At 49.0% G+C, this 26,727-nt stretch overlaps 1 protein-coding gene across 8 annotated transcripts in view; it reads right to left on the reverse strand.

Annotated features, from left to right (window-relative positions):
* FGFR1 (fibroblast growth factor receptor 1) overlaps positions 1 to 26,474 on the reverse strand; it is a 49,186-nt gene extending 22,712 nt beyond the window's left edge. For 6 of the 8 annotated variants that reach the window (XM_041751642.1, XM_041751641.1, XM_041751639.1 and 3 more), the window contains exon 1: positions 18,546 to 18,724. In XM_041751642.1, coding sequence (XP_041607576.1) covers positions 18,546 to 18,636 — 91 coding nt within the window. In that variant the 5' untranslated portion in view covers positions 18,637 to 18,724. Of the gene's footprint in view, positions 1 to 18,545; positions 18,725 to 24,517; positions 24,971 to 26,341 lie in introns of those variants that run through there. The other 2 variants (XM_041751637.1, XM_041751638.1) reach the window with 2 other exon arrangements.
* Between the last annotated feature and the right edge of the window lie 253 nt (positions 26,475 to 26,727).

Consider the following 26,727-nt stretch of genomic DNA (forward strand, 5'->3'; position numbering starts at 1 on the left):
TAGCAGCCAACTTGGTTTGGAAGTTACCATCCCCAAACCCCACAAACTTAACCCAAACCCAGAGAAGAGTCCCAATATATGTGCACAGCACATTCCAATTTACTACATGCTTTCCCCCAGAGTATTTGGGATCCTATACAAAGCTGAAGATGGCAGTTCTAATACTGGCCAATATTTACAGCATGGTTCCCATATCCCATATACTGTGAAAGCTTCTAACAGACTATCATTCAGTCCCTTAGGAGGTAGATATTAACTGTTATTATCTCTACCCTATGGATGTGGAAGCTTCCTATGTGCCAAGCCAAGGTCTCATTTAATCCACACCACAATCCTGTGAAGTTTGTACTATTATTATCCTCATTTTACAAAGGGGACTCTGATGCACAAAGAAGTCCAGTATTTGTCCAAGACGGCCCACCGGGTCAGTAACGGGCCAAGTTGGGATTCCAATGCAGGTGGCCTGGCTCTCCAGAGTCCACACACATCCAGAGCCCAGGTTTACTTTGAAACAAAGCTTCTACCTTCACTTTGCCTTTGTAATCCTTGACTTCCAAAAAGTGACTGATACCCTTTCCGTTAGGCCCCCTGATCCTGGGCAAAAGCACCCATGTCTCCCACCTCCATGCATGAGACTGGAAGTTGGATGCTTTGACCTTATCCTCTCTTCTCATTCCCTCAACCTTGCAACCTCTACCTTATACTCTAGGGCTTTTTAATTTATAAATGTACTTGCCCATCCTTGCTCACCTACCCTTGAAAGCTGAGCAGGTATGACTGTGGCAGGTGAGGAAATGGGTGGGGTGGGAGGGGTGGGGGGGGTGCAGGGCGACACTATGATAGTGGTAGACTCTGGGACTAAGAATAATGCCCTATTTTAGTATTGGCATTTGAGACTTCCAAAAGCATGTTTATTCACGTTCATTGCCACTGAAATACAAATGAAATGAAGATTGAGGAATTTCTCTCAAAGTCACAAAACAGGAGTCAGCATTAGGTTTAGATGCTGGGTCTGCCAGGGCCTGGGCCCCTCCACAGGGTCTCACTTTTCACTCAGCACTCAGGAGAGTGACAGGTGACCCACTTGAAGCACTTCATGTGGCTTTGGCCAGAGGTAGACAGCACAACCCTTCCTTCCCTGTGTCCCTGACTCTAGTCTGGATCAGACACCTGACACCTTCTCTCAGTCCCAAGACCCTCACCTCTGAATACATAGTTCACAGCTGAGCTGATGACCTCCAACGACCCCTGCCTGACTGGCTTAGAAGATTAAGAACATCAGGCAAAGGAGCTCGCCCTTCCCTTGGGAGGGCTCTCTGGATCACAAATCTGAATGTCCCAGCCCTCAAGCCCTGACCTCTCTGCACTGGCACTCTGCATTCCATGCCCTCACCCTCCTGAGGACCTCGGTTTATTTCCTCCTCTGCCTCCAGAATCTGGAGCCCCTCAACCACACCGCCCAACCTCAGCTGTCCAGTCTCCTGGCCTCTTAGGCCAAGCCAACACCTACACTGCTCCTCTTACTTTGCTTTCTCCTAAAATGCCTCCTTCCTCTGCTCTCTCCATCACTTCCAGACATGAAAACTCACTCTTGTGAGACATGTCCAATCCTATTCTTAACGTGCCTCCCCAAGACATACAGATTTTCATGACTTTATTTGCACTAATTCATGTCACTTGGCTGTGGGTACGTCCATAAATATGCATCTTCTCTACTCTCTGTGGTCAGGAGTGCTTACATCCTCCCCTCCAAAGGATAACGGGCCCCCAACAAAGCCCGGACCTGTGGTCTCGGGTCACGATTTCTGTCATCCCTACGAAATCCTTTTGATTTTGGATTTCTGGGTTAAGAAAATGAGGGGAGAACGGCCATTCTCTTCAGTACCATGGGGGGATTGGTGGTCCGGGAATGTTTACAGTCTTGGCACAAACTCCCCAGAGATAAATGAGAGGGCAATTGTGGGTGGGGGAGGAACTCAGGGTGGCTTTGAAGGCAACTTAAAAGGAGCACAGAACAGCACGGCAGGGCTCCGGGAGCCTTCTGCAGAGGTTTTTTATTACGTTATTTTGGCTTTGAAATGGAACTGAAAACTTACTTTAGCCTGGCAGCGCCCGGGCCTGAGTGGGGATCTCACCAAAATCCCAGGGAACCACTCTCCTCCCACAAGGGTTGGGGTGAAGAGGGAGCCCTAAAAATGTGGGACTCCCTGAACTCACAGCATTCTCAACATCCAGGGAGAGCTACGGAGATGGGGAGCACAGGCATGTGTGAGAAGGGATACAGAACACCGAATCAATTAGCAGGGTCCGACACCCCAATCCAGCAGCATTCACACCAGTCCCCCGACTCAGGGGATTTGGAGTGTAGGGCTGTGGGTGTTTTTTTTTTTTTAATAGAAGAAGGGAAAGAAGTAAGAGGGAACATTTTGCATGCAAATGGGCCACTGCCAGAAGAACCCATTAAAATGTAAAAACTCCACATTCAGTCTGACAAAACGGTGCAAACTGCTGTGTTTGCTGGAGGGGCAGCAATACAGCTCCCCACAAAGGGGCCGGGGAACAATGGCGGGCTGAATGGCCTCTGTCAGCAGGTCCCCGCGCGCGTTGCCATGGGGACCCCACCGGGGCTTACTAAAGGTATTTCCTGAGGAGAAAGGCAGGCACACAGGCCCAGGCAGCCCGGCTAATCCTGACAGGAAGCCATCGCCATTCAGCAGCCCAGGGGCTGGGGGCCGGAGTTTTGTTTTGTTTTTATTAAAAAAAGATTTCAGGCTTTTGTGTGTCTTACCTCGTCACTGTAATTTAGTGCTGAGCCGCCTGCACCGGCTAAAGCCTGGGCCAGGAACCTGCGCCTGCCCCGAGACCACCCCCCCAAAACCCAGCTCCTCAGTAGCTGGGCTGGGGGAGGCCCAGGCACACAGAGCCCCAAGTTAAAAGCGCTCTGGGCCCAGTGACGTCGATGCAAACTTTCTTTTTTCTTTTTTTAAAGATTTTATGTATTCATTCATGAGACACAGAGAAAGACAGAGACACAGGCAGAGGGAGAAGCAGGCTCCCTGGAGGGAGCCCAATGTGAGACTGGAGCCCAGGCCCCAGGATCACGACCTGAGCTGAAGGCAGACACTCAACCACTGATCCAGCCAGGCCTCTCAATGAAAACTGTCAAATAGATGTTGCGAGGCTAACAGTGTCACGAAGGAGTCCAGGGTTGGAGCTCGTGTGCAGGGTTCTATCTGATGCCTCCTTGTACCTGCGTTTTTTTCCCTCCTGGGGAAGGTGCCCCCCCCCCAGCACCAGCCTCCCCCCTCATCCCTCCTACCCCCCTCCTCGAGTGCTTCACTGTTGAGGAAAAGGACTGTAATTAAGTGATTAACAAAGGAATGAGCCCAAGAGTTGTTTTAAAAGAAATTTCCCTTCTTCCTCTCTCCCAGCTAAAGCTCTCAGGCCCAGTGTTTACTGACACGCTACGGATGGAGCCGAGGAGAAATCTCTTCCTAGACCCATTTCCCCAAGCGATTCTCAGTACGCTCTGCTTCTCTCCCGCCTACCTCACCAGGAAGAGCAAGCTGCTCTGGGAAGAGGAAAATTCACTTAAGTCACGCAGGAAGCAGAGAGCCCACTCACCCAAGAGCAAAGGGAGATGCACTGCATCCATGGGGAAAGGCGGCCTAAGCTTGCAGTTCCTAGAAGTTTGTGTCACCGTTTCACATTTGGCACCAGAGGAATCCAGCCTTGGCAGATTCAGGGAAGAAAGCCAACAACACAGCTGGCGGTGGAGACAGAAACTTCTGTATGACAACTGCCCCCCTAGGACACAGTTTAGGGTAAATTAACATTTCCTGAGCAAACTTGTATGTGGAAGGAGCCATCCCCCATGAAGATGGTCAGATGACGGAGGCTCTGTTTATTCGTTAAACAGATTCGAACCCCGGTCCATGTGTTTGCAAAAGCTCAAGCTCTTGCAACCTGACCTCCCAAAAGAGATTCTGAACCTTGCATTTTGACAGAATCATAGAGGAAAATGGATCATTTCGGAGGTATTAGTACTATACCCAGTAAGTCCCCCTGGACACCTGGGAAGCTTCTAAAGCCATGTTAGATGGGTCCTATTTCAGGAAAAGGAGCTATAGACTCTGCTCAATGATGGAACACCCCTCCCCCCCAAAGAACCCCAAACCCAGTAAGGGCTACTCGTGTGGCCTGTAAGCTCAGGGGATCTGGACACTCAGGCAGAAGTCTTCTCCTGCCTTTATTAAAAATCACATTCTGAATTCAAAGCAAAGGTACAACCGGCCACCAACTATTACAACACAGAACACCTTCCACTGAACTTGCTGGTGTGTGTTTGTGGGTGTGTGTGTGTGTGTGTGTGTGTGCGCGCGCGCGCGCACAAGCACAGAGTCCCGCTGCTGGAAGGGGAGCTCAGACCCTCCCACCACTGGCCCGGAGCCCAGGCCTCCCAGCCATGTGTCTGCAGCTGCGACCTGTCATGCACTTCCTGGTCTGGGCTCTGTAATGGAAAGATCATTAAGGGTGGGGGAGGAGGCGAATGGGATGAATCAACAGGGAAGAGGTAACCCTGCAGCTCCCACTCTACTAGGCTCCAACCTTAAAGTCAGGTCAGGTTCCTTAAAGAAAAGAATGTACTGCCCTCCCCCCACCCCACCCCCTACTAGGCCCCCTCAGAGGGCTTCCCCTCCCCCACGCTCAGCACAGCTTGTTTGGGGAAGGAAGCAACAGCAGCTGGGCAGGAAAAAGTTGCAGCTCCCTAAACTTGCTGAGGAATTGATGGAGGACTCAGCTGTTCCAGAATTTGCCTTTTCACCCCCTAAAACCTCAGTGGATGCTTGAGAGCATGCTTCACCAAAGCTCTCAAGCACCCCAGAGTATCTGCCATCTTCCCTCCCTGTCTGACCAGATCATGGCATGGTGGTCCAGGTTACACAGTATACAGGGGTCACCACCTGCTGCAGTGGGCAAAGGATGGGCTCTTCATAAGGTTACTTTTTCTCAATGTTAAAGAAAGAAATGCCTCTTTGAGGGATGCCTGGATGGCTCAGCGGTTGAGCCTCTGCCTTCAGCCCAGGTTGTGATCCTGGAGTCCCAGGATCGAGTCCCACGTCGGGCTCCCTGCATGGAGCCTGCTTCTCCCTCTGCCTGTGTCTCTGCCTCTCTCTCTATGTGAGTGTCTCTCATGAATAAATGAATAAGCTTTAAAAAAATAAAAATAAAATGAAATGGTGTAGAAAGGTGGTTGCCAGGGCTGGGGGAGGAGGGAATGGGGAGTTCATGTCTAATGGGAACAGAGACAGAACATGAAAGACTCCTAACTCTGCGAAAGGAACTAGGAGTGATGGAAGGGGAGGTGGGCGGGGGGTGGGGGTGACTGGGTGGTGGGCACTGAGGTGGGCACTTGACAGGATGAGCACTGGGTGTTACTCTGTAATATGTTGACAAATTGAACACCAATAAAAAAATAAATTATTAAAAATAATAATAATAAAATAATGGGAACAGAGTTTCAATTGGAGAAGGTGCAAAAGTTCTAGAAACATACAGTGGTGATGGTGGCACAGCAATGTGAATGTACTTAATTCAGGACTGTATGCTCAAAACGTGAGAACGGTCAATTTTATGTTATGCATATTTTTAAAAATGGTAATGGTAGTAAACAGTATTAGTTTTTAAATGGTCTTACGTGGTAAAACAAGTTGTTAATCCTATGCAGGTTCCCCAACACTGGGGGGAAATTGTACTCGTCCATGAAATCTAAAACTGGGGGACCACTGGTCTGTTCCAGATTTGCAGGACAGTGAGGACCCACGGACGTACTATGGATTCACTTTCTTCTCTCTCCTTCACACACACCATGAAAGTTGAGCATTTAGTGCTCTTTGTTTTAAAAAATTAAAAGAACATGGTTCAGGGATTCTTCTGCCTGAGATGGTATGGCTGTCAGGTAGAGAGGAGATGGAAGAAACAGGACCAGTGGCTTGGGCATGTAAGAGCCATGTCTACACTGAAAAATCCTTTGCTCAGGCAATCTGGGGGATCTCGAACAATGAGAACCCTGGGGGAGAGGAAACTATTCTGGGGCAATGCCAACGTTCCCGGTGTCCTAAGGATGAGACCCTAGTCTGAAATTCTTATAAGAACCACTCAGTCCCAAACTCTACGTGAACCATGGGTGTCAACTGGCTGTGTCCAGTGGAAAGGACATCTAAGTAAAAACCTCTTAGAGGACTGGCCCTCCCTATCACTAACACAAGTCATCTCCCTTCCCCCCCCCCAGGCCCTCAGTTTCCTCACCTGTGACATGGGAAAACTGACTGACCTGAAGAGCTCTGGGGCCCCTCTGGCTCTTCCCAACATTCTGATTTTTCAACTGGGACTTAGGTGAGCGTCACTCACCACCACCTTCTCGTGCCTCTGCCAGCACAGAGCTCCCTCTTGGTTGAGGGAAGGCAAGAGATCTAAAATTAATTTGCCTTAAGAAGAGGAGGATTCTGATTTGGTCCTGGAGCTCCAGCCACCAGCACCTTCAATAAATGCTTCTCTTCATGCCTTCTCTCTGACCCACATTCTCATCAGGAGAAGCCTTAGAATAGAGGATGCAGAAAAGGCAAGAGGTCGTGACTGGCAGAAAACTGGAAGCCCAGGTATTTTAGAAGGATTTATTTCACTGTCCTTTTTGATTTATGACATATTATCCCATAAGAACTAGCTGGGCAAATCAATTTTAAAAAACGGAGTGGGAGCCAGAGGGTAGTAGAGAAGAGATAACATTATAAAATAAATGCTACTGCCAAATGCATCCTTCAGGCATTTTTATAGCCCTGATTGCTCAAATAGCATCGATAAAAGTTTTGAATGCCACAGGAAGAACTTCATTCAGGAGTTAGTTAAGGAATCAGACTCTTCTAAGGTTCAAGAGCTAATTCCTAAAACCTAAGGAAAATAAACCTTAATTCCCAAAGTAAATGCTAAAGTTTGACAATAAAGGAGCAGAGGTTGCTGAATGCAAAAGAACTCTTCTAGGGCTGGAGAGCAGATCAGCATTCCAGAGGCGGTGATAATTGACTTAAAGCCCCATGCATCAGAGAAACAGAGAAGAGAGTCTCCTTCCTTCGGAGGAGAGCTTTCAAAGCAACCTATCCACTCCCACCCGCTTCTCTCCCCCCAACACCCCAAGGCAAACTGACTCAGCCAGCTTCTACCTCTTCCATCCGTCTGCCTACCAATCTTGGTCTTTCCAGCCTCCCTGATACTCCACCTTCTAGTACAGGCATTAGGGCTGTAGGCATTGATACCAGCCAGACTCAAGTCTCAAGCCTGCCACTTACTGGCTGTTTTTTTTTTTTTTTTTAAGATTTTATTTATTTATTTGAGAGAGAGCATGAGAAAGCATGAGAGCGCTCAACAGTGAAGACAGAGCAGTTTTCCCACTGAGCAGGGAGCCCGACGTGGGGCTCAATCCTAGGACCCGGGATCATGATCATGACCATGACCGGGGCCAAGGGCAGACACTTGCATGACAACTGCATGAGCCATCCAGGCGCCCCCCTACTGGCTGCTGAATTTCTGCAAGATTTTGTTTGACATCTGAGTCAGTTGCCTAAACTGTGACATGGAAACATCTACTTTATAGACTTTTTTTGAAAAATTAACTGACATCAGATGTGCTCAAAGTGTGGTTCCTGAACTTGCAGGGAACCTGTTAGAACTACCCAGCTCCAATTTCGGGCCCTGCTTCAGAATCGGGAGCTCTGGGAAGGTAGCATGGTGAGGCAATGGGTTTAAACAAGCCAGCCAGGTGTTGCTGTGCCTCAAACACCCAAGAATCACTACATTAGCTGAAATAAAGTGCTCCAAATGTGGTAGTAGTAACCCTCAATTACTTTCCTTATCTTTCTGTTGAAAGGATTTTATTCCTGTTGTCCCTTTTTTAAAACTACAAATTTGGCCACCTGGGTAGCCCGCAGGGAGCCTGCTTCTCCCTCTGTGTCTCTGCCTCTCTGTGTCTCTCATGAATAAAAAAAATATTTTTCTCATTTTCTTTAAAAAAAAAAAAAGAACTACAAATTTTAGGTATCTTTTTTTTTTTAAAAAAGAAAATGGATTGTTCCTGACCTGTTCATGGATATATTTATTTGTTCAGAAAGTACTGAGCACCTAATATGTAATCTGATGTTCGAAAGTACTGAAGTGAACAAAACACAAAATAAAACCTTTGCCTTCATGATGTATGTACACACACACACACACACACACACACACACACATCACAGCCCACAAATGATCGTGAATCTGTCTCTGTGCTTTAGGGAAGGGCTCCTGTCCTATGGTTTCAAATGTCCTCATGAGCTAGGTTTTATGTCCTTACTTGATGCAGTCTTGATGACATTTCTTAAATGAGTCATTTACTGTCTGCATATGTCTGCTAAGAATAACACTCACCAGGGGGCGCCTGGGTGGCTCAATTGGTTAAGCAGCTGCCTTTGGCTCAGGCCATGATCTCAGGGTCCTAGGTTTGAGGCCCACATCCAGGTCCTTGCTCAGTGGGGAGCCTGCCTCCTCCCCCCCATACCCCCTTCATTCCTGCTCTCTCTCAAATAAAAAAATAAAATCTTAAAAATAAATAAATAAATAAAACAAGAATAACACTAGCCAGGGCTGGGCCTCACCCACATTGAGGCTAGGAGTAGGGAAGGTATTTGTCTTGGGCCTACCATTCAAGAGTGACCTCCAAGACTTTTGGTATTTTTTTTCCCCAAAAGGCTACATGGGTAGTTATCAACAGAACTGGAAGAAAATATTTACTAAAGCGTTTTAATAAATCTGTGCCTTATTCCTGGGGTATACTGCATACAATATACTACAATATATATTTTTAAAATCCTATAATTATTTTGTGACTAGTTCATCTACATTATAAATTTTTGTTTAAAACATTAATGTGTTGAATATAAAAACACTAAGATAACCAAACTTTTCAGGATTGTCTCTCCTCTTTTGTATTTCTTCATGTCTTAAAAATACATATACCGGTAGCCTCAAAACAATGTCAATGCTCTGCAACACTGAACCTTCTGACATGTTTATTTCCACCCATCAGACATTGTTGGGACCACAACCATTTGCAAGGCAATGTAGGTGGTTTATGTGTCTGGGCGACACCACTACATTCTGGAATAAATGTGACCTACAAAGAAAACTCCAGTGTGTCATCTGACACTTGGAGGACCTCTGATCCTAGACCTATTCCAAGTAGGAGAGCTTAGCTACAGTGGAAAATGTGGCCTCAATGGGGTTTTTGTTTTACTGATTATTCTAGGCTAGGGAACCCCTTCCATTAGGGCAGCTCACAGACCTATGACCCATGCATAACCTCTGAGTGGAGAGCAGAATGTCACACAAGAAACAGCATAAGGCAAGCATCTCCAGCTGCCCTTACTCCAATCACACATATGTTCATACCACCCCAGAAAGGGAGGTGGAGGGGCATCTGGGTGGCTCAATCAGTTAAGTGTTTACCTTCAGCTCAGGCTGTGATGACCTTGGGGTCCTGGAATAGAGTCCCTTGTTGGGCTACCTGCTTAGTGGGGAATCTGCTTCTCCCTCTCTCTCTGCTCCTCCCCTAGCTCATGCTTTCTCTCTCTCAAATAAATAAATAAAATCACAAAGGAAGGAAGGGAGGAAGGAAGGAAGGAGGGAGGGAGGGAGGGAGGGAGGGAGGGAGGAAGGAAGGAAGGAAGGAAGGAAGGAAGGAAGGAAGGAAGGAAGGAAGGAGGGAGACCCTGATTCCTGTGAGATAAAAAGGAGCTGACCCGGCAAATTCAAATGTTGGTCAGCCTGAAGTTTGGGGGAGAAACCCAATTTGACATAGGGACACAGTGTAATACACTGGAAAAAAATACCAATGTTAGATCTACCTGAGTCTGAATCCCAGTTCCATCTCTCACTAACTATGACCTCAGACAAGTTACTTAACTCCTTAGATGCCAGTTTCCTCATCTGATTATGGGAATAAAACATATGGCATGAGATCGGTGTAAAGACGTAAAAATGCAAAGCATACAGAGTGTGAAGGTGTAATAAATAATATTTACTAATTATTATTTTAAAAGACCTTTACTGGCATAACCTTTCTGGGGCAATCTGGCTATGCAATCAAAACTTTTAGAATGTAAATATCCAGGGCCCCTGGGTGGTATAGTCAGCTGAGTGTCTTCCTTTGGTTCATCATGATCCTGGGATCAAGTCGCCTTTCCCCCTCCTTTTGCCCCCAGCGCTCATGCTCTCTCCTGTGTGTGTGTTCTATTACAAATAAATAAAATCTTAAAAAAAAAAAAAAAACAAAGAATGTGAATATCCTTGGATACATAGACAAAGTTTAGATGTAAAAGTATGCTCATTTAAGTGTGAACTATTGAAAATAATCTAATTGTCCAACAGTGGAGGACTGGGTAAATATATAAATTTTGCACACCCATACAATGGAATACTATGTAGTTATAAAGCACAATGAAAAATGTTCTTTGCATGGCAAAAATAGTACATGCTTGGGGCACCTAGCTGGCTTAGTCAGTAGAGCATGTGGCTCTTGATCACAGGGTCATGAGATCAAGCCCCATGCTGGGCACAGAGCTTACTTTAAAAAAAATACTACATGATTAAGTTAAAAACCAGTATATACCATATAAATCCCATTTTTGGAAAGTCATATTTGTATAAATGCAAGAAAAACAGTCTAAAGAAATGGATTCACAGTAAACAGTGATTATTTTTATTTATTTATAGATTTGTTTATTTATTTTAGAGACAAAGAGAAAGAGTACATGGGTGCATGCTTGCAGAGAAGGGCGGGATGAGGGGTTGGGGGTGGGGTTGGGGTTGGAATCCCAAGCAGACTCCTCGCTTACCGAGTGTAGAGCAAGCAGGGCTTGATCTACGGACCCGGAGATCATGACCTGAGCCCAAATCAAGAGTCAGACGCTTACCTGACAGAGCCACCCACATGCTCCAGCAATGATTATTTTTAGATGCTGGTAATAAAAGTTTTTCTTTTTCTTTTCACACATCTATATTTTCTAAACTTCCTATGATAAACCTCAGCAACATATCAAATATCCATTTTTAAAAATATTTTATTTATTTGAGAGAGTGCAAGAGTGCACAAGTGGAGGGAGGGGCAGCAGGAGAAGGAGAAGCAGATCTCCCGCTGAGCAGGGAACCTGTGAGGCTCATGGGACTTGATCTCAAAACCCTGGGGATCATGACCTGAGCTGAAGGCAGATGCTCAGATGCTTAACGGACTACCCAGGAGCCCCGAATATCCATGTTTTAAAAAGGGCAATGACAACATTCTTTCTGACAGTACAGAACTTTCCTCTAAAGGAGGAAATAACCATGTTAAAAAAAGAAACAAAAAACAAAACAGCTCTATATAATGTAAGGCCAAGTACTAGATTGAAAGTTCAACAGAAAGGAGGGAAAAAAAGAGTGATTAACTTGGAGATGCAGGAAGGCTTCAAGGGAGAGGTAGCCTTCAAGCGAGGCCTTAGGCTAAACACAAGCTAAACCCTCAACTAAGAGTAGGAAGGAGAAAAAGATAGGGACGAACATCTAAGGGGCCCAGATAAACAACAGTTATGTAAAAATGTTTATGTCATATAAAAGGAAAAGAAAGAGTCTCATTTGGCCAGATGGATGGAAGAGAGAAAGAGGCAGAAAGGAAGGAAAGGAGGGAGAGAGAGAGAGGGAGAGTGTAAAATCTATGAAGTCTGTGAATGAACCTTGAAGGGACCATTAGCCAGAGACTAGTTTTTAATTCTAGAGGAAACACAGAAGGGCTAAGCTCTAAATTCAACTTTGTTGATTACATATTTGGAAGTTCATTGTTGGTGGATTTTAACCTCTCTGCCTGCCTAAGCTCAGAAGCACTGAGGCACCCACTAGAGGCTCCATGGGCCTACGCATCCAGGGCCAGGGAGACACAGCCACGTTCACCCAAATGGCAGGGCCAGCTGCCCCAACATTCACCTTCTTTTACACAACCCATCCCAGGAGGCTCAGGGACACAACACTATGTGGGATGAGGAAGGAGCATTGAGTATCAAGGTCTGACACAGCCAGTCTTTTTCAGGGCTTGGCACTAGCTGGACAGAAGCCTTACCCTTACTCTGCCCAGTGTGCACAGAACAGTCTTTAAATAAAGGCGGTGGGTGCCTAGATTGGCAGGGGGAAAGGGGAGAGTCCAAGCAAAGTGAGAACCAGGAAGGGGAACTCTGAGGACAGGAGCTACCATTTGGAAGCCAACAGTCTACCATGGGGGGCTTCAGGCAATTTGTCTCCTCCTACTTGGCTGCTGCCAGCTGGAAATCAGAGCAAGCCCAGACTCCAGAAGGCTTCTTCTGAGAGGAAACAGTTTGGGCCCTCAAGGGCCCAGGTAGAGCACTTAGCTTTTGGCTAACCCCCTTGGGGCCTGAGGTGGTGGCAGGGTGGGCAGGGTGGATAGAGAGAAGAGAATGTTTGCAACAATGTAGGTTGTAAAAGAGCCATCTTTCCAGAATGAATGGGGATGCCTGAACAGGGCTGCTGAACTCGGAACACCAGAGCAGCTGGACTTTCCCCGGTCAGCAGGGACACAGTTGTCTCGTTTCCAGGCTTCGGGGAAGGAAGGAAGAGGCAAAGGTGGGGTCTACAGGGTAAGCCGGAGCCCCCAGTGGCCCCAGAGGAACAGGCACTGTGAAAACAGGGCGCAGCTGCTGGTCAGGCTCTCTGACCCCTGGACCTCGCCCTCTTGGATAATGACTCCCCAGAACTCACTTCTCCCAAGGCCATCCATCACGGTCCCAGACACAAGCCATCACTCACTGCTTCTGCCTGGCCAGGAGCAAGCACCCGGGCTGAGCCCTGCTGACCTAACTAACCTCCATGCTGGGGCCACAGACTCCAAAGGAATCCCTGGCACTCTCTCTGCAGTTCCTGCCCACCCCAGACTCCAGGTAGTCGAAGAAACCAGGTGACAAAATCCCAGCCTGATTCTTTGTTTGGGCTCCCTCCCCTCCCCCACCCGCAGCAAGGGCTCTGGACAGCCATTTGTTCTTCCCTGAGAAATTCCTCCTCCCTAACTTCGGGGAGCTGGCTGGCAGAGCCAGAGTGGAAAATCAGTGAAGCTAATAGTGTAGCAATGCAGAAGCCAGAGCCAAGAACATAGCCCTGGAGTGGCTTTGCTGCACTTGCCCAGCGTGGTCAAGCGGGACACGTGAGTGCTCCTCCTTCACATTCTCTCACAAGCGGGCACTGGGTCCTCCCTACCTCCACCCTGCTTGGCTCAGCTCTGGGAACGCTCACAAACACACCCTTCCCAGGGCTCACCAGCCTCCACTCTCTGGGGAGGAGGGTGTGGGACAGAGCGGACCCTCTGGGGAAACCTGGTAGGTGAGCACTCTACAGATTTCTACCACCTAAATCCTCCACTCCTGTCCTCAAGTGGGTCACCCAACGTCTCCTTTTGCTCCATGTAATTCACTTGCCTTCTGGCAGAGGGTGAAGAAACTCCACTGGAACATCCAGTGTGCATTCAAAGGAAACAGGTTCTTTTCACAAGAAGAGATTATGTTGGGGGCAGATGGGACAGAGGAAGACTCCTGGATGCTGTCCCAGGGCAGCCACCAGCCACGGGTCCCCTGGGTCCCCTGGCCACACCGATAGGCTGCAGTCTACCTGAGGCTGGTGGTGGGATACCCTCTGCTACCTATTTGCATCTCCCCCTAAGGCCATGCCCCTTGGGGGCCCTACCACCTGAAGCTGAGGCAATGTTTCTGGCACTGCTTGTAGCTTCTCCCCCATGGGCGCAGGTTTCTGTGGAACACAAAGACAAAGCCTTGCTTTGTGACTCCCGGCATCAGCATTGAAGGGGCTTACAGCCAGAAATGGAAACGTGCGGCTTTTCCATTAACTGTAACCTCTCCCCCTTCAACCGGCCACCAGACTCCTTCAAATCTGGGTAGGTGGGAGGAGCTGTAAAACCCGGGCCCATTAAATCGCTTATTAGTTGCAGGTTTCTGGGTATGTAGACAAGTATTTGTGGAGACTGCAAGCCTCATACTGTCCCCTGGGCCAAGGGGTCTGGGGTGTTTCACCCACGTTCACGGACTCCCACCTCCAGCTGCAAGCAGCAGCCTCGCAAGCCGTGTTGGATTCACTACTTGCTTCACCAAGTCTTATTCCAAAGGAGAGAAAAATACACAGACACAACCCTCCCCAAGTTCAAAATGTCTTTCAAGTTGGTGCTTATCTTTCTAAAGGGGCCTTCTGCCGCCTGCCCACAACCCAGGTTCAGTCCAGCCACACCACTGCCTCCTTCTTCAAGACGTGATCTGAAACAAGCTTAGCTTCTTTAAGATCCCAAACCAGAGAAAGGAAAGGAGAGGGAGGGACGGAGGGAGGTTGGTTTTCCTGGAACCCTTATTAAATCAACTTTCCAAGGACAGCCAGAAACTCTAGGCCCTCCCCACTCCCTTAGGAGCATTTGCAGACTGGGGGAAGGGCTCCCAACACACACACACACACACACACACACACACACACACACACACACACAATTACAGGAACGCCTTTCTAAAGGGGAAAAGCTCTCCGTGGGAGCAGAGTTTTGGGTTTAAACTCTTGGACAAACTCTTTATACACAGATTATAGTCTTTTCTGAGGACAATTGCAGCATTATTATTTAATAATCAGCAAGGCCAAGACTATCCGATGATACTTTATATTTGTGAGGTACCTTATGGTTTACGAAGCACTGAGACAGATTTTCCCTTACAATTTCCCAGCAGTTCTCTGAAGACTGTGGGGCATGTGTTCTGCTATCACAAACTTAGGAGGGATAAGCTCTGTGAAAGGGACACCCTGCACCAAGACGGGGGCGTGTCCTCTGAGTCCAGTGGATTTCCACATCTGTGTCCTAAGGTGTTCTATGCCACCCAGGAAACAACAAGCCCCTCACCATGTGGCGTCTTCTGTGGGATCCCAGGAAAAAGGACCCACAACTGCCATTTACTGTTTAGGGACCATGTGCCAGGCCCTGTACTAATAAGAGCTTTGCATACACTCTTATTTGACAGTCACAAGGACCTCAGGAGCAGATATTCATTATCTTTATTTATTTAATTATTTTTTATAAGTTCTACACAGAGATGGGCAGCCCGGGTGGCTCAGCGGTTTGGCGCTGCCTTCAGCCCAGGATGTGATCCTTGGAGACCCGGGATCGAGTCCCACGTTGGGCTCCCTGCATGGAGCCTGCTTCTCCCTCTGCCTGTGTCTCTGCCTCTCTCGCTCTCTCTCTGTGTGCCTCTCATGAATAAATAAATAAAATCTTCAAAAAAAAAAAAAAAGTTCTACACAGAGAAACTTTCCCAAGAGTCAAAGTAAGAAATGGTGTCCAAATCAAAACCAAGGCAACTGAGCAAAGCTTAAGCCCACAGAAGAACTGATACACAGATGTTCACAGGAGTTTTATTAATAATAACCCAAACTGGGCACCACCCAGGTTAGGCATCTGCCTTTGGCTCAGGTCATGATCTCACGGTCCTGGGATCGAGTCCCATGTCAGGCTCTCTGCTCAGCGGGGAGTCTCCTTCTCCCTCTGTCCCTCACCCTGTGCATGCTCTTTTGCTTGCTCATTCTGCTCTCTCTCTCTCTCTCTCAAATAAATAAATAAATAAATAAATAAATAAATAAATAAATAAATAAATCTATCTTACTATACTCCTAAGCCAAATGGCCATCAACAGGGGAATGGCTACACATTTGCCACATAATGCCATTTTATGAAATTCTACAAGAGGCAAAACTGGTCTATGGCAACCAAAACTAGATCCGTGATTGCTGGGGTCAGTGCTAAACCAGGCACTGAGTGCAGAGGGGCAAGAGAGAAGTTCTAGAGGTGATGAAAACGTTCCCTCTCTTGATTGGGGTAGTGGTTACATGGGACGTTACTTTTAGCAAAACACACTGAACTGTACCCTTAAAAATTGGTATATTTTCCAGAATGTAAGTTATACCTCAGCTAAGTTGATTCTTTTACAAATGGTGGTCCAACTTCAGTCCTCACCACTAGAGAGCCTCCTCATACCCCCTCTACCTCCCCCGTTTCCTCCTGCTGCTTCTGGCCTGTGCTTCCTCTACCTCAAGACATCGCCACCCACCCCCCCACTCCCCTCCCCCAACCCCTACCCCATTCCACCCTCCATCACTGCCTGGGCTTCCTTTCTCATTTGGATCCATGGCCAGTGGCTTCAGTGAACCTCACCCACCCCACCTTAAAGTTCTAAGGCTTGTACCGTTGGACATCCCCTTCCTGAGTACAAGTGCCCAGGCCTGAGACCCGTACCATTCATTTTCTCCACCCTCCATTTCTCAGGCACAAAAGAGCTTGTTAGAGAAAGTTAAAACAACAACAACAACAACAAAAAGGTACTTTAGCGCCCATGATGAATTCATATTCTCAAACCTCATCCAAGCCCTCCTGGCTTTTTGGACTCCCTTGCTGCCGTCTACACTGTGGCTGATCCAGATCTCTACTCCTCATAAACCTCCTGTCCTAATTCCTTCTGCTCTCATTTCATTTTGTCTCTTTCTCCAGTCACCTGACAGAAACCGACAGCCAACCGACTGAAACCCATAGATTAGATTTCTATAGTGTCTGCTAGTTTTTCCTTCCTTTACAATCTCATGCCTCACATTCTGCTTTCTTCTCCTTGCTAGACACTTAAAACAAACATCTAATTCGTCTATCTGGCAACTGTGGTAGCAGCAGTCCTAACTTTACTATAGGTGCTTTATCTGAATTATCTCATTCAATGCTTATTACCATCCTCATTTTAAAGATGAGCAAACTAAGGCTTAGTGTGCCTGAGTAATGTGCTGAAGCAAGTGATGCAGACATTAAAGGGCTGAGCAGGATTCGAACATAGATGTCTTCCTCCCATCCATCCGAATTCAACTGCCAGGTTAATTTTCTGAAAGCTGGATCACATCACTACCTGCTCAGAATTTTTTGAGATTCCCACTAACTACCCCTTTAAGTATAGTTTCCTTAGCAGGGTGTTAAGGCCTTCCATATGTTAACTCAACCCAGTTTCTCTAGGTGTTACTTCCTACCACCACCTGCTCACCAGACCATATATTCGTTCTGTATATGTCCTATACATGCTGCCTGAGTAACCTTACTCCTGCTACTCTGCCTAGAATGCTCTTTATTCTCCTCTTCCAAACAAACCCCCACCCACACCTCTAGACCTCTGTCAGATGCTCTCTGCTCTCTTCTTCCTCTGCATTCCCACTGTGTTGTTATGACTCTACCATGTGGTCTGAACATGGTCTACCTGTACTTAGTTACCTCTGTACTTGTCTCTTCCTGACAATAAATTCTCTATGGGCAGAGATGATCTCTCCAACTTTGGGTCGCTGGCATGTTCTAGCTCAAGTCTAACATTCTGTTCTGTTACTGAATGCCACATTAATCAGCCTGCTCCAGTCAGGTGCACCTTCCAGAAAGTCTCGTGTGCCCTTCTCTATCACCATGTGAGGGGACAAATATGCTCACTCATGATTTACCACTCAAAACAGGTCCTGACAGCTAAGACAGGTGCCCCCTTAAGCTCAGCCACATGTCAAATGTACCTGAGTCTTTCACCCACCACCCACCAACCTCTCTACTTATATGATCAGCCACTGAGTCACAAGCCATACTACCCTTTGGCAGCAGTACATTCTCACAGATCCTTCTAAGTGTGTTGTACCTGTAATCTCCATGAAGTATTTTCACAACTCCAGTAAATCCCATGAACAAGTCCCTCCCGTGACTCATAATCTCTGAATTTCCAGCAAGCCACAGATGTCCACCAGCACCCAGGCACCATAACGCTCCCTGGCTTTCCTTCTCTTTGAAATCCCCCCACTGGTGCATATCCAAAGCAAGCTTCTCAGCAGGCCTCCAAACAGAGCCTGTCTGACATGGTCAAGGAAGGTAAAATGGCAGGCATGTGGCCATGAACACCAGCCCTCACAGAAGACGGGTCTTTGGAATAATTTTCTAGAAGCCAGAGGTCTTTATCAAGCTCCCACATCCTTCAACATCTCCTGATCCCAGTTTCAAACAAACGAACGCATAGGTCACTTGGGCCCCATTTTATAGATCATCTAGTTTAGGGAGCCAGCTCCTGGATCCCAATCAGTTGTTCTTTTTTCAGGAAGAGAAAAGCACAAATGCACCCTAGGCATGTCACCTTTGGCAGATGGATGTAGCTAGCCTTTGGGACTTTTTTTTTTTTGCCTTTGTGACTTCTAATCTCTGCCAAAACTGGGTGTATTTAGAGCCAGACCCAAACCAGCCCAGGTATTGTGGAAGCCTCTGCCACAAAAAGGAGCCCTTTGCTCCACCTGGGTAGAACCTTCCCAGTCAACACATCACTGGTGTCCTAGTCTGCTATGTTTCTGAGGCCCAGGAGTCCAGACTGACCCCTCAGCCTATGGCTTACCTTGTTCAGGCAAGGTCGGGGCCGGCCTGGCAGTGCACAGTGTGGCTGTGACCAGCACAGCCCAGAAGAGGAGGCACTTCCAGCTCCACATCCCAGTTCTGCAGTTAGAGGTTGGTGACCAGGCTCCACACCTCCATGGAGACTCCGTCCTGAGCTTGATCTTCCTCTTCAAGCTGACTCTAGGGAAAGAAAAAAAACCCAGAAAGTTAGGAAGACCTGCCTGGGAGGTAGGAAGGCAAGGAGGAAAAAGGAGTTAAAGCATGTCACAGAGTCACCCTGTCCAGAAGGGTGCTTGAGGCAACAACGTACTCCTGAAAGCAGGAAGAAAGCTGTGGTCCTGCCCCAATACTGAATTCGAGCTTAAAGACCTTAATTAGACAAAATAGCACTTTGGTTCAGCTCTACAACTACTTCCTGAGTGTGGGCTACGTGCAAGCCTTGCTGGGAAAATTGTCACAAAGTCCTTAGAGGCATAAGCCCCAAGATCGTTTGTGCTGGGAAAAGGAAGAGGCTTGTGAAAGTCCCAAGGAGTCCTGCCACTTCATGGGCAAGGGCTCCAGAGCCTGGTGGAGCTGCAGGAGGCCTGAGTGTGCTGGTGACTCAGTACAGACCCCACTTCCTCTAGGACAAACCAGGTGAAGAATTCTGGAACAAACCAAGGACTAGGAAACTGGAGCCAAGGACCAGGCTGACCCTCTCTGGACCTACAGAGCCAGGAAGCTGAAATAAGTGATCACCTGGGTTCTGTCTTTTGATCTCTAAAACTACATGCACCATAGGGAACTCTGGTCCTATTAACTTCCTATATAGAGAGAACACAACTCTTACCAACTTATAAAGGACCTCAGAGCACAGAGCCAGAAGACAGATGCAGCATTCTTCCCCCACGCTGAAAGGTGACAGCTAACATCCAGCAGCAACGAACCCGGAAAGTAGGCCCAAAAAGGTCATACCGAGGAATCAGAGGTTGTTGCCAGGGCCCATTCGCAAAAGCACAGATTGGGGCACATGGGTAGCTCAGCGGTTGAGCATCTATCTGCCTTCTGCTCAGGTCATGATCCCAGGGTCCTGGGATTGAGTCTTGCATCGGGCTCCCCGATGAAGCCTGCTTCTCCCTCTGCCTATGTCTCTGCCTCTCTGTGTATCTCTCACGAATAAATAATTAAAATATATATATATTTTTAAAAAAGCACAGACTGCAGCAGCCTTTATCCTTCTCAGATTGGGAGTGGAAAAATTGAAAACAACCCCCAAGGATCTTAAGGAACAGGACTCCTGCTCCTAAACATTTACCAAGTGATAAGACTTTCTGGGCCCTGTTTGGGCTAGGTAGGGGTGACATCTCCATCCACCAAGTGGCTTCTGTCCTACATGCTCCAGGGAGCCATCCCAGTTATTCGAGAAAATCCACTTCCCCGGAACATGCCCTAATGTGGTGCCTCAGCCCTGCCTCCCTGGAGCCAGACAGGGCCCCTCGTGAGGTGGTCACCACAAGTGAGTCAGTCCCGGTTGGCAGAAAACTCCCCAGATTCTTGGCTTCGTTCACACATGCTTGCCAGCGGGTGGACACATGTACTACTGCTAGCTCCCTCCCAAAGCTTTACTAATATTTTTTAATGATTTCAAATCACAGGAGAAATAAACATTTATCTTTCAAGTTTCTAAACTTAGGGAAGGGACTTGAAGGGACAGAACAGACCATCTCCTGAATACCTTCTATGTGTCAAGCATATTCTAGTGTAAAATTTCTACCTATAAAACTTCATTTCATCCTTGCTATATAAGCTTGCGGGGGTGGGTAGGAATTATTATTCCTCTTTAAGCAATGGAAAAACTGAGACCACAAGAGGTCAAGTACTTTGCTCAAGGACATGCAGCTGGTCAGTACCAGGACTCTCATCGCCCATTTTCGATGCTAAAGGACAGGAGACAACAAAGCAAATGGAGGTGATCGAATTGGGCTCTATCTGGTGCAAGCTCGTTTTCTCCAAAGAATGTCCCTGTGCCACATAGACACGGACAGATCCAAGGTAACTCTAGAGATAGGAGCACCTCAACTCCTCTGGTTGAGAGAAGATTCTTTGAAGCAGATCACAGATGTGCCATTTAGGACACAGGCCTGGGACAGAAGCGATGCTTCATAGAGGACATCCTTAAACCATATCCTACATCTCACTATGTCCCCAAAACACACCAAACCAAGGATACAGGCCTGTCACCCAGAAAGGTACACTCAGCTGAGAACCCAAGTGCCACAGGAACCGCCAGGGTAATGAATGAATCTTCAGTATCAGATGGGGAAAGGTGGTATCATCCTGAGGCGAAGGAGCTTGCTTTCAATGTAGCAGATGGGCAGCTCCCACCACCACTCCGCCACTCTGTCCCCGAAAAACCTTCCCACTTCCTCACAGGGGTGGGCTGGAGACAGAATGTCCTCTCTCAGCTCTGCCATCAGTGTACTTCAAAACTAATCTGGCTGCTTCTTTCCAGCTCAAACTCCCTCCAGAAGGTGCTAAAGTCTCTTTTTCTTCTTTCCTCTGGGCCTACAGGCCCACATCTGTAAAACAAAGGTTGCCAAGAAACCCAGCCTTGCAGCACCAGCTCCTGGAATGAGAAGGTCAGTGGGCAGAGGCCCAATTGCACAAACCTGAAGAAAACAGTGACCCAAACCACCAATCCACATGCTGTCTGGGACTCTGGAAGTGCCACCTTCTCCTTCACCACAACTTCTTCTCCTGCTACTAATTAATGAATTCTTGAAATCCCTGAGGGACAGTCTCCTTCCTTCACTGCTGGACAGATGTGACCTACAGCCTTGCAGGTGTCTGTGAGCTTCTTCAGAGCCTCTGCAGCTGGCCCTACCCTCAGCCTCTCCATACCTGGGCAGGTCTCTGGGGGGATTGAAGCCCCATTCCACCTGGGCACAGGGGTCCTCACTGAGGACTGGTGTCAGGGAGGACAAAAACACACTTCTTACCAAAAGGGGGTTATTTGCCCAGCCTCCATCACAGGTGGTTATGAGGATCAAGTAGATAGCATGGGTGAAAATGCCTGTACTCTCCTAAGTACTAATACATGTAAGAAGTATAAACATGGTGCTTAGTGCTCACTTCGGCAGGACATATATATAACCATGGTGCTTTGAGTCACTCCTTGACAGCACTCTCAGGACACTTTGGTAACTGATGGTAGGAGGACTCAAACTTCCTATCTTTACAAAGGTATTTTTTGCTATTCATTTTCAAACCCTATATTCTAGACCTAGGTGTCCCAGGCAGTGGTCACTCACTAGCCACTTGTTGGCTACTGAGCCCTTGGAATGTGGCTAATGTGAATCAGGATGTGCTAGATACAGGCCAGACACCTCAGGCATCAAAAACTTGGTGTGGAAAAAAAAAAAAAAAAAAAAAGAAGGAGGGAAAGTATCTTATCAATAATTTTTTATATTGGTTACATGTTCAAATGATAGCATTTTGGATATATGGGGCTAAATCAAATAGATCATTAAAATCTCAACCAATTAATTAATAAAAGCAAGCTCCACCTCTTTCTATCTAATTTCAAACGTGGCTACTAGAAAATCTAAGACCATATGTGGCTTGTGTTCTATCTCTATGGGCCAGCATGACCCTATGCAATCTCCATGCTCTGCCCTCTTCTTTGCTCGTCTACTATCTTTAATGGGGCGCCGCTTTCTTATTCTCTGAATCTCACCCCCCCCCCAAAAAAAGGGAAGTTATCTCTTCCATAAGTCTTTGAGCCTTCTAGCTAAGGATCTCATTCCTCTGAATTTCCAAAGCTCACAAGCTCCTTAAGAAGTAGGGTTTGTGCCTAACTTTCACTAATACGCTTAGTACCCAAGATGTACACGGCAGATGCTGACAGATTTGTTAAGTGAATGAGTAAGTCAATGAAAGAAAGACCAATTGGAAAGAAACTCATACAGATACTCTTGCAAATGAGACATCTTCTATACATTTTGATTCTTCAGACTTAAGGAAGTTAACACCAAAACATTGATTTCTTTGAAGATTTATTAATTTGTTGGAAAAAAAAGTGTCCAAATGTCCTTGGGAATGAGATATACCAAAAATTAATAAGTGAAACACTACCTACTCCACCATAATCCAGGAAACCTTGCATTTGAAGACAAAATGGACTGGTGGACCACCATTATATCCTTGGAGTTGTTCACTCAGGTAACAGCTATCTACTTGGTGGGGGGGAGGCGAAGGACCAAATATATCTTCTTTAATTGCGAGTTGGAGAGGTAGTGAGGAGAGAATTTCTGCTTCAGGTAGATGCAACCTTAGGGGGAAAAGCAAATATCCTAGCCCAAGTGTGGTACTTAATCCTCTCTGGAAAAAAAAAAAAAAATCCTCTCTGGAAACAGCAGAGTCTTCTCTAAAGCTCCACATCTGGACTTCCACCAGTCTCTGGTGCATTCAGACCTCTGACATAGCTCTTGGGAAGGCAAAAGCAAGACAAATTTCCCAAGAGGAAATTAAACTCATCTCAAGGGATGAGGCTTTTTTCAGAACAAGACATTTGAATCAATTCTACCTCCCTTGCCTCTAGCAGCAACAGGCACAAACTTTACCAGGAAGCTCTTCCCTAAAAGACATTTAGATGAAAGAGATTTAAAAATGGAGGCAAGAAGAGTGCGTCTGTAGAAGCTGGCTGTTAACGGCCCAAGCTCACAGGAGCAAATCTTCTATTTCAGGAGTCTGTTTTTTCAGGACAACAGCCCAAGCACAAAGCACACAACTAAAAGCAAAAACCCATGGATTTTTCCTTGGGTCTCCATGGCTGGAGTCTGTCTACTCAATGTTCAGTGCGCTCTTCCTGCCCTCTGGAGTCCAACAAGGCTAAAGCCAGCTCACGCATAGGGATGCCTGGATGTATTCTAATCTCCCTAAAGACAGATGAACAATAACAGTATCTGCAATGCTCCTCCTCTACTTCTTCCTATGCTTTTGCTTCACTTGCTATTCTATTGGAACTTTCTAACAACCTCCGTGGCCAGAGGCCAAAGGAAAAGAAACACCCAAGGCTGCCTACTTTGGAACCAAAATAAGCGGTGCCCACTCTGGGCCAAATCCCATTTTGTGAAGATGCCCACAAAATGGGCATTTGTACAGGCATAGTCAAAAGCAGGCGGCAAAGGCACCCATGTCCAAGCAGCTCTTCCACCGGATGGCCCTCATTAAAAAGCTGACACTTAGTGATGACTAAGACTGAATGCAACAGATATTTCAAGGAGCTCGTCACTAATGCAGTACAGAACCATCCCAGCTGGAGCCAGGCCCCAGCAACCTCCCAGTCCCCAAACACCCTGTGTTCTTCCAGGGGTCAGTGGCAGCCCTGGGGCCTCTCCCCACCAACTGGGGGGAAATATGTAAACAAGTCATCAGAGAGGCAGGCCATCAGGGCAGGGCAGGCCAAAGGCAATGGGTCTCCCCTTTGGTCACTGAAAGGAAGGGAGATGACCCAGGCTTGGGGGTAATTAGCTAGACCGAGGCTCGTCCCCCGGGGCCCTGCTACTTAGTTTTTAAAGCCTCAGAGATGGAACCGGGGACCTGGGCCAAGCAGGAAAAATGGCCACTTTCTGCTGAACAGTCTCAAGGCTAAGATTCTACAGTTTAGACGGTATTCCAAAAAAAGCTCTGGTCCGGAGGTGCAAAGGGCAGGGCACATCTGCGGAGGAAACAGTCACCTTAATTACCATGTCTAGAGAAAGTGCGATTTCATTACAGCCTCCAAAACTACCGCCCAAAGGAGGAAACCAGAGAAGTGTTTTCAATTTGAAAGAGACTGGTAAAGAGAGGGTGAGAGGGACCGGCTCTCCCCGCCCTCGCCCTCGCGCAACTTGGACCATAAGGTGCCTTCCTACCTCAAAGGATATAACCAAAACACAAAAACCGAAAACAAGCCCACAAGAACCCCCAACGATGCAATGCCCGCTTTCAAACCTGGGGCCGTTAAGAAGCAGAATGTCCCACGTTAGCTTCCCGGGGCCGCGGCCCCCTAACTCCCTTCAAACGCACAGGGAGAGCCCCCGGCGGCAAGAGCATCCGCGCCCCTCGCGCGTCCCCCGCAGCTGCGCCCGGGCTCGCTCGGGGAGGGTGGAAAGGGAGCAGGAGGCCACCAGCGGGTGGCCAGAGACCCGACGGCGACTCGGGCCGGGCCGGGCCAGACGCTCCGGCGGCTACAGCGACGACCCAAGGGGCGGAAAAAGCAATGCTCTGGTTCCAGAAACTTCCATCAGAGCCAGTTCTGGGCCAAATCACAACCCACGAGGCCACCTCCAGCACATGCCCCGTTCGCCAAGTGCCACCCCCCCCAGGACCCTGGCCCCATCTCCTACGATGCCTTCTTCCGGCACCCTCGAGAGAGCGCCGCCACCCTCAGATCCTAAATAACTTGGGACCCGGGGTAACTTTCTTTTCTCCGCAAATCCCAACGCCTCAACTTCAGCCTCAAAAAATGTTGAGGGAGGGAGGGAGGTGGTAAGGACAAGTGGAAGGATCCCAGTTTTAATGTGGGTGAGGGGGGAGGGAGGGAAATGTTAATGGGGCTGCGGTGTGGGGCGAAACGAAACCAGATGCGGCGGCTACATCTGGAAAATGGGGGGAAAAAGTGTTAGGGGAGGAAGATACCGCAGAAATTTTTTTTCTGGGCCCAGAAAGGAGGAGGAAGCTTCACCGCCACCCCCGCCACCCCCGCCACCCCCCCCCCGAGGGGGTCTGGCTGCCTTCCTAGGTTATGTGCTCAACGAACTCCATCCATCCGCAATGTCAATAAATTTCTCTGCAAACGAGGGTTCCTCTGTTCCCAACCCCACACATAACGGGAGGCGGGAGCGGGGTGGGCACAGGGTCTGAGCCAGAGAAGCAACATGCAGCGCGGCCGAGTGCACCGCACCGGCCAAACCCTCATCCCTTCCCCCACCTCCTCGAACCAGCCTGGAACCGAACGTTCCCCTCCCCCCCCCCCCGCGACCCCATAATGGGGCTTAACATCACCCGCTGGGCGCCCTCCCTTCCACAAACTTCCGACCCTTTCTGAGATCCACTCAGCAGAAGATAACCCCCTCTGGAAAAGGGAATTCCTTTCTCGCTCTCTGCAATAGCAGATTCAGCCATTTGGTGACGACACCTCCTTAAAACCTATTCCAGGGGAAGCTAACCTGCCCCTCCTCCTCCTTCCCCCCCTCGCCCCTCTCCGCGCACCCCCGAGCGCGACCCCAGACTTCCCTCGAGGTGGAGGAAGGCTCAGAAAGACCCCGGGGTTTGGCGTCCCACGCAAAGCTACCTGCTGGACCGGGGGGAGTCCCCACTAGTGGACTAAAAGGAGATGGGCCGGGACGCGACACACACACGCAGCCCCCCCATCGCTGCCCACTCCCGCGCCCCCCACCCCGGTCCGGGGACACCGAGGGCCGCCGCCGCCGCCGCCGCCGCCCTCGCCCTCGCCCTCGCCCCGGCCGGGTCCCTCCCAGGACTCGCCGCCGCCGCCGCCGCCGCCGCCTCGCCAGCTCCCCGGCGCGAGTTGGCGGAAAAGTTGGGCGGCAGGAGGAGCTGCGGGACGCGCGCGGGGAGGGGAGACAAAAGGGGGGCGCGGAGCGCCGGGGACGGGGTCGCGCGGTGCAGGGGAGCGGGCAACGGCCGGGGGGAGGCGCCGGACCCGCCGGGGCTGCGGCGGGGAAGCACGAAGCCCGGAGGCTCCAGCGCCGGGGGCCGCTCGGGACGCCGAGCCCGCCCCGGATCTGCGGGCGCCGCGGCCGCGGCTCTTACCTCACTCGGCGCTGCGGTTCCGCCCCGGGAGAGTCCGCCGTGGCTCGTGCGGGCGGGCGGGCGCGCGCGGCCCCGGCTCCGGCCCGCCGCCCCCGGGCTCCGCTCGGGTCCCGGCGGAGCCGCGAGAGCCCCGCGGCCGGCGCTCGACTCCGGCGGCGGTCGGGGCTCAGCGCCTCCGGCCCGGGCGGGAACAATGGAGCCGAGGCTGGTGCCCCGGAGGCGGGGCGGGGGGAGGGCTCCCGTCCGCCGCCCGGGGTCTCCAGACCCTGCGGCCCCCCTCTCCGGGACCGGGCGGCGGCGCCTCACGCTTCCCGCGGCCCGCGCTCCATCGCCCGGCGGGGGCCCGGCCCCGCGGCGTGCCCGCCTGCAGCCCTGGGACCGTGCGC

Source organism: Vulpes lagopus, chromosome 4, assembly GCF_018345385.1.
Source record: "Vulpes lagopus strain Blue_001 chromosome 4, ASM1834538v1, whole genome shotgun sequence".
Classification (NCBI taxonomy): Eukaryota; Metazoa; Chordata; class Mammalia; order Carnivora; family Canidae; genus Vulpes; species Vulpes lagopus.